Source organism: Nannobrachium achirus (assembly GCF_963921795.1).
Source record: "Nannobrachium achirus genome assembly, chromosome: 15".
Lineage (NCBI taxonomy): Eukaryota > Metazoa > Chordata > Actinopteri > Myctophiformes > Myctophidae > Nannobrachium > Nannobrachium achirus.
The window spans coordinates 37,979,187-37,987,258 of record NC_137822.1 but is presented as its reverse complement, the minus strand read 5'-3'; the positions used below and the strand labels follow the sequence as shown (position 1 = coordinate 37,987,258).

Below are 8,072 nucleotides of genomic sequence, written 5' to 3'. Positions count from 1 at the left end.
CAGACTGTGTGTGTGTGTGCGCGCGCGTGTGTGTGTGTGTGTGTGTGTGTGTGTTCAGTGAGGACATGGTCAAAATGATCCTGGGGGGGGGGGGGGGGGTTGAACTACTCACTGTTGGATTAGTTGGTCTTCAAGCTTTGTGCTTTGTGGGAGAGGACCTGTCCATCCAATTCCATTATAATGTTCTGCAGTACCTCAAATGTGCATTTGAGTTACTGTGTGTAACTCAGGTTCAGGGCGTAAATGAGTCCCAACAACATGGCAGTTGCAACGGACACATTATCCAGGTCTTGTATCACTGTGACTCCCTCAAGGACAATTCTGACATCGTCCTCACTGGTGTTTTTGAGTACGATGATCCCCATTGTCGTCTTCTCCATGGCAGCCTCACTGACCGTCTCCTCCACATCCTAAGTGTTCACAAAAAGGCATCATTAGTTGATCAATAATGAGCTTAATATAAGTTATATTAGCTTGTGAATTCCATCTGTGAGTAATGAGATGCAATCTGCTTTGAGGCTGTATCACTTTAGAGCTTTTACCCAGTATCCAAGTCTAAAGTCTGATTTTATTTGGCTGTTCGTGTCTCACACCAACAACCTCACAGTGTGTTGTTAGGTTGTTGGGGTCTGACATTTACAGTATACAACTATGTTATGTGTAAAGTATGATCAATATAGGATTTGAAGCAATAATTCAGCCAATTTCTCTGCAAACTATTTAGTTGAACAACATTTTGTGTGTGTTTAAGGATTTAGAAGGCATTTTTTATAATCAGTCTTATGTCTAAATATGGGTTATGTCACAAGTAGCTCTGGTCCATAGCTCCACTACTATGAATCTGCCTTTCAGTAGAGCTATAGAAATCAGCTTCATCCCCCACCACCCGACCAGCCTCTCTTCTGTTGTGGATATCACATGAAGGGTTTACCAACTCACCAATACAAACACGACTTGTGTGATTAGAAAGCCTACTGTCCTTAGTGGAAGCACTCTGAGCCCCCCACATGTATAAAATGCATTTTTTGGGGGGGCAGAAAGCGATTGTTTTTCACCGGAGGAAAAATATTCTCTATAGTGTGTGCCAGCGCCTACGTCATTGTAGTCCTTAGTGGCCATTTCTTGGGTCAAAACACAGGTGTTTCAATTGTTTGATTGCATAGAAATAATGCTATAGTCTAATCAGAACACCTGTGTAAGGCTGTGTTTACCCAAGAAATGGCCACTCTTAGAACTACATTTGGCACACCCTATAGAGGTTTTCTCTTGGCAATATCGGTAGATTACAAATGCACCAGTGGTTCCTCTAAGATATAAATACACAGTACAGTCAGTCACTTACTATGAATTCCCGCACAAGGTCTGCAGGATCCTCGTTGAGGTAGATGCAGTCCTTTATGCGGTCCCTTCCTGCGTCAGGGTCATCCTGAAAGATAAGGGACAGAACAGAACATACACTTAAAAGTCAAATTCATAAGGGGTGCTTGCAGGTTAACAGGTTTTCTAAATATGGTCAATGTACAAGCTCACAATGCATCACATGAACCTGTAGATAGATTATTGTCCAGACTCGCAGGCCCTGAACCAGAGCTTAATTGTACAAAAAAGAAATGTGACATAAAACATACAGAGATACATGCTGCAGACATTTGAGTGTTTATATACATATACAGTAATGGTCAGGAAGTACACACACATCCCAGTCAATTCCAATTCCAGGTGCTCAAACAAACAAAATAAACTGAAAAAGGAGGAAGTTTGCACAAGATTTTAAAAGCTTATACTTGATGAAGGCCACAGAGGCTGAACCATATGTTTTTTTTCCACTCTGATAATTAAAGTTGTTTGGGAGCTTTTAAAACGGTGTGCATACTTCCTTCTTCTTTGTTTTAAGCATTATGTTCTACTTTAGCAGATCTACAAGCTCGCTCGTAGAGCCATTTCATTTAGCAGAGCTATTTTTTTTATCGTGAAAATTTGGCACAAATCTTTGAATATAAATTATTTCAGAGCAAATGTTTTTAGCTCAAATCTTTGCTTCTGTGCGGTCCCTGGAACATCATGTTTTCAGATGGGGGTCGGTGGCTTGACATGAAATAGTTTGACATAGAAACCTATGTTTTTCAAAAAAGAAATGTCCTCAGGTCTAAATGGGTTAGGTTAAGAGAACTTACTGTGTCCATGTTTGTCATGGCTTTCTGTTTTCTTCCTTTCTGCCCAGTGGTGGTTTCAAACAGCGTCAACAGGTTTTCAGAGTACAGGTCCAGCTGTGATAGGAACTTTGACTGCAGAGGCATATCTGAAAGCACACAAGCACACAGCACTTTTTTAGAAAATTTTCATTGGTATTCACAATTAAGTCACATACTGTATGCTGTCATAGCACCTAGTTCACAGTCACACTAACCTCCTTCACATCAAAGAGAGCTGCCCATCTTGTTGTGAACTCGCTGATCATGGGATCACCACTGGCAACTTGTTCACAGCAACAGTCACTGAAAAAGAACAGGATGTTGAAATTAATGAATCCAACACATGTGGTTGATGTCAGACAGAAACCTTGCATCTCTGCATATATTGATTATTTGATCATTTTAATAAATTAATTCCACAACTTATACTTCATCACATCATTGTCATGTTAAAGTAGGGAAACTCAGTAATGCATCAAGTCCTTAGCATGTATTGGTGCATGTGTTGGTGATTAGAGCAATGTACAGCAACAAATATATTTCACCTATAATATGCAAAATAGCGTGGCCATATTGAGTATGTGGATTTGATTTATAATAAGTAGATCATTTCATAATTAAGGTTTAGGGATTAGGGAAGTAAGTACTCACCACAAGAAAATGAGCCTTGATGTGATAAAAAACAATCTTCAGGACACGACTCGAGTCACTACAGGTTGTTTGCCTGAAACAAATAGACATAATGTCGATTCAACTGTCGATCTGTACTTACTCATAGCGTGGCACTCGCTATGAGCTTGTTGATCTGCTACTTTTCAATAGCTACAGTATAACATAATGCTTAAGAGAGTGCTTTTACCAGCTGAAGCAGGACAGATTGGAGACCAGAAAGGAGTCTTCCAGGACTCAGGGGTTGCGTGACTGGAATACAAGAAAGAAACAAGTGTCATTCTGTAACATAAAACTATTTATATATTTATATTTTATTTTATATTCATTTTATTAAGAGTACAATTACCAGCATTGGAAGCAGGACAGATCCGAGCTGAACACAGGTCCGTCAGGAGGTTCTGGAAAAATTACAGGAAGAAAAATTGTCAAGATGTAGGCCTACAGTCAGAAACAGAAACATGTTAGATAATGGAATAGTCACCAACATATCAGTGCAAACAAAATAACATAGCTATTACAGGGATACAGAAATGCAAGGGGCCAGTTCATAAAATAATAGTATTAATGACTCCCTAACTTATTTTATTTGCATTTGCATTAAATGATAGTTTGAACCCAATGGGCCTGTAACTCTGAACATACAAATGGACCTTGGTTCCATTTACACTCTCAGAGTTACATTGACAATGATTTTACAATATAATGATAGATTGGAACCAAATTGACCGTTATTGGTCTGTAGCCTGAGTGCACAAATGAAACCAAATCGACCCGTATGGGTTCATTTGGTTTAATTTGTACACTCCCAGAGTTACATTAACAATGATTTTTTACAATAATGATAGTTTGGAACCAAGTGGACCCTTATGGGTTTTAGCCCAACTCTGAGAGTGTACAAATGAAACCAAATGGACCCTGAGAGTATATGGAACCAAATGGACCCTTATGTATTTTAGCCTAACTCTGAGAGTGTACAAATGAAACCAAATGGACCCTTATGGATTTTAGCCTAACTCTAAAAAGAGGTTTTGGCTAATATAAATAAGTGGTGGACGTCTTTAGGAACCACAGAGGTTTTCATTGCGACTTTACAACAATAGTGACTATGAACATGTCGAGGTTGAACATGGCCAAATAACAAACTAATCATCCTATAAAACCAGGTGAAGTGCAGCATGTAGGCTAGCCTGCGTTAGCATAACAACACCACCACCACCAGTGTGAGATAGCATGATAATTAGCCTTCGCTAGCGTCACTCTTATACTGCTTTGAACGTTCCCGTTCGCCCCATTTTTGACGGCCCGATAATGCCAATTGTACGTTCTTTGGCTCGTTCTTTTGTACCTTGGTTTGATGTCTGTAACCTGTTGAGGTGTCGCGCGGGTGTCTACCGTTGAAACAGCTCCCATAAAAGTACTCTTAAAATCCAACTGGACGTTAACATCAATGGAGTCACAACACTGTTCCATGTGTTTTTCTCTGGATCTATTGCTCTGTAGCGACTCATCAGCCTTGAACAGCCTTGACAAGCAAGCGTCGAGCTGAGACCATTTTCACATTAATTCTTGCATGAGGCTGCCCCCTACTGCTGGTAGAGCCACGGCACACTCTTTAAAGGGGAAGACCACCCATTTTCAATATTCAACTATGTCATTAATATACCTTAGAGGAGTTGTGTGGAAATAGAAAAAACGTTCCCCCTCTTCTGTGTTGCCTAGAACTGGAGGATTTATTTTGGGGTTTGTATTGTAAAGTACAATGTGTGATGTCATCAAGTTGTACTTTACAATACAAACCCCAAAATCAATCTTCCAGTTCTAGGCAACACAGAAGAGGGGGAACTTTTTTTCTATTTCCACACAACTCCTCTAAGGTATATTAATGACATAGTTCAATATTGAAAATGGGTGGTCTTCCCCTTTAAGAGAACATTTCAAAAAAAAAAAGAATACACCTTTGTCTATATCATCGCAAAGGTAAGGTGCTTTTGCTGGCACAAAACCCAATAATAAATAACAACATCTGGCAGAATAAGAGTTAACATAACAACACCAGAATAAACACTTTGGGACATAAGAATAAGATTCATAACCTTACCTTAAACCTTAACACTGCCTCTCTCCTTAACACGGTTGCTGAGCTGCTCTCTGCTCTGTCTGCCACCAAGAGGGAAAAGGGACTGGGGAGGGAGGGAACTAGGAGAATTCTTTGAAAGTCAACTGTAAAATTATACTATAAATTGTATGGTATATAATATAAACTATGGGCTAACATTTCCATGTTTTTTTTACAGTAATGCATAGGCCTATCTATTTTTTTCCATTATCTTTTTGGAAAAAATCTATATTTGCACTACATTTGACTAGGGCCTTCAAATACAGTACTTTAACTTAACAGACAGAAGGCAAGTAACCTTTTTATTTTTGGAAAATATTTGAAGAAACTAAATGTGTACTGTCTCTTTAAAAGTGTAATTTATAACGCATAGTACGACGGTGTCACGCAACAAAAAATACCCAAATCAACAAGCTCACACAGCGTCTGCTCGCACCGCGTTGTGAGCTTGTACATCTGCTATTTTCGGTAGACTGAGAAGTCACGCTGGCGACGCTAGACGGAGTCTGGACGGAGTCATTTGCACGGAGCGATATTATAACTCTGCGGCGGGGATTTTGAGTATCCCAAACGGATTATTATCAATGGAATCATTCATATTTTCAAGCACCATATAGGCTACTTTGGGTGGAAGAGAACGGTTGTCGCGCTGCTGCAACAGCCAATGGCCCGACGCTGCCGTTGTTTCAACTCGTCGCAGACATTCAAAGTTATTGCACAGCACTTCTTGGGTGGGTCTTATGTGATGCACTAGGGACAATTAGTGCCTCCGCATTATCGAAGTGTTCCCTCCCGAGCTTGTAACCGTGGCCGTGCTGCATAGCCTATTGCATTTAGCTCTCCCCTTGTCTTTTCTAAAATGTAACCAAACTTTTTAGTGTTTCACGAGATCAACCATTGTTCCACGGCACGCACTTGCAAAGCACACAACTATCAATGATGCAATGTAGCCTACCTCCCGTCCCAGCCCCCTATAGCGGTCCATGACGTGACGTTATGACGCTTACCCGATAACAAGCTCGACAATTAAAAGCTTATTGATACTCGGGTCTCGATAAATTCAGAACCGGGTTTGTAATGGACCCGGTTTTCGGGCTCCATCCCTAATGCCGACAACCTCTGGCTCCCCATTTTCATTCTTCTCAGCCGTGTAGAGTAGATCCCCATGACTTTGTCTCTGCACCTTCAGTAGTGTTTGAGTCCTACCAAACACAAACAAAGAACTCTATAAGCAAAATGCTGAACTACATAGAGAGGAAAACTCTAGACAAACATTCTTCATAAACTACCGTTTTAGAGAAATAGACCAAGTGTTCAGTACATAATATAACACTGTTCCAACACTACATAGGAAACAGTGATAAAGTAACTTACAAGATGAAGAGCATGTGATAAAAGTACCTGGACAATCTGTGTGAGGACATGGTTAACAAACACTGACCCTAAAATTCCCATGATCCTGCCACACAATGCCTGACATAGTTTTGCCATAACTAATGTATTCAACTGCCAATGCTTATTCATAGATTGTTTACCTGATTGTCGATCGCTCTGTGCACGCTGCGCGAGTCCATTGTGCACCCAGCCGCCGGTTCATGGCCGCCCCATGTGCACCAAACTGCATTCTTTGCATAAACCTAAAAATGAAAATAGAGACAATTAGCAAATGTTGCATTGAATAACGTCTTTTTTACAACAAACAATGAACAACAAACAACAAACTTTTGATCGCAACTGTATAATAGTAATGCCATCTTCGACAACCCATTTAAAATATAGCTTTTTTTTCTAAACTAAGCTTGTAGCAAAAGTTATTTAATGAACATAGGCTGGAAAATGGGGCACAATTGTGCCCATATCACCTTGTAAGACAGACAAGCACTTCAGTCTCTTTTGCTCTCTTTGTAGGAGCTAGTGTTCATAAATTGATTGCTGTGTTACAAGCTTACTTAAAAAAATAGACAAAGAGTACACTATAGATCAGTGGTTTTCAACCCCTTTCATACCAAGGTCCATTATTTATTCAGCAACAGACCACCCTTTTATTACACTCTCAGACACAAAACATAATATTTTCTAAACCAAAATATATATATATTTTTTGTAATGTTTTTTTAAAAGATGTTTCCTGTGTCTATTGTAGGTGCAGCCTCTCAACCAGCCCAACATCGCCCAGAAAGGCCGCTGTGTTTCCTGTCGCTCCAGTGAGATACGATACGGATACGCGCCAGCAGGGGGCAGCAAAGACCACATCTGTGTGGACGGAAAGTGGACCAAACTCACTTTCAATGTAAGTACACACACACACACACACACACACACACACACACACACACACACACACACACACAACCCCCTCCATTGGCCCCCAACGTCAAGACCTGATGCCTGACGCGGGTCAGCAGGGGTCAGTAGGAGGGACACGGGCACGAAGCCTGTGTCCCTCAGGTGTCCTAAGGTGCACTGCAGTGATGCCATGGAGAGAATGCTCCAACCTCCTATCTCCGTGGAGCCGTTGGAGCACTGGGGGGTCTGGCCCTCTTCTTGTGCTTTGCTTCAAGGATAAGCCTTATTGTGGTGGGACCAAATAGCGTACAGTACGGTATATGTGCCTCATTCCAGGCTTCATCAAGCCAACTACCTTCCATCTATTGTGTTGCCAGCAGCCCTCAGTGCTGTCCACCCATCTCTAGTTGCTGTGTGTGTTCCTACAGAGCCAGGTCCAAGCTTATCAGTCTTCCAGACCTTCCTTGGGGTCAATTATTTTTTTCAGGCCATGAACCTCGATTCACACATAAAATCTGTAACACGCACCTGTTTTCTTTTCCCACCTTAGGAATATTGCGAAACTTAGGTTGGTTGATTGTTCATTCAGACCTAGAAATGATTATCCATGCCTTTGTGTCCTCCCACCTTGACTATTGCAACTCAGTTCTCACCTGCCCCAATAAAACTTCCATAGATCAATTCATCCAAAGCACTACAGCAAGACTGTTAACTAGGTCCAGCAGAAGGTGTCACATTACTCCAATTTTGGCCTCTTTGACCTGTCACCCAAGAAGGTGACAGGTCATCTGTTGGCATGTTGTCCA

The 8,072-nt window shown here is 41.0% G+C and overlaps 1 protein-coding gene across 1 annotated transcript; it reads right to left on the bottom strand.

Annotated features, from left to right (window-relative positions):
- Positions 1 to 212: 212 nt before the first annotated feature.
- Positions 213 to 4,334, bottom strand: LOC308299828 (uncharacterized protein; the record flags this gene model as incomplete). Its single annotated transcript, XM_080743612.1, has 8 exons — positions 4,210 to 4,334; positions 3,211 to 3,262; positions 3,052 to 3,113; positions 2,844 to 2,916; positions 2,408 to 2,495; positions 2,175 to 2,299; positions 1,343 to 1,426; positions 213 to 410 (listed from the first exon to the last, which is right to left on the bottom strand). The coding sequence occupies exons 6-8, from the start codon at positions 2,295 to 2,297 to the stop codon at positions 213 to 215; spliced, it is 405 nt and encodes a 134-aa protein (XP_080599738.1). The 5' UTR covers positions 2,298 to 2,299; positions 2,408 to 2,495; positions 2,844 to 2,916; positions 3,052 to 3,113; positions 3,211 to 3,262; positions 4,210 to 4,334.
- Between the last annotated feature and the right edge of the window lie 3,738 nt (positions 4,335 to 8,072).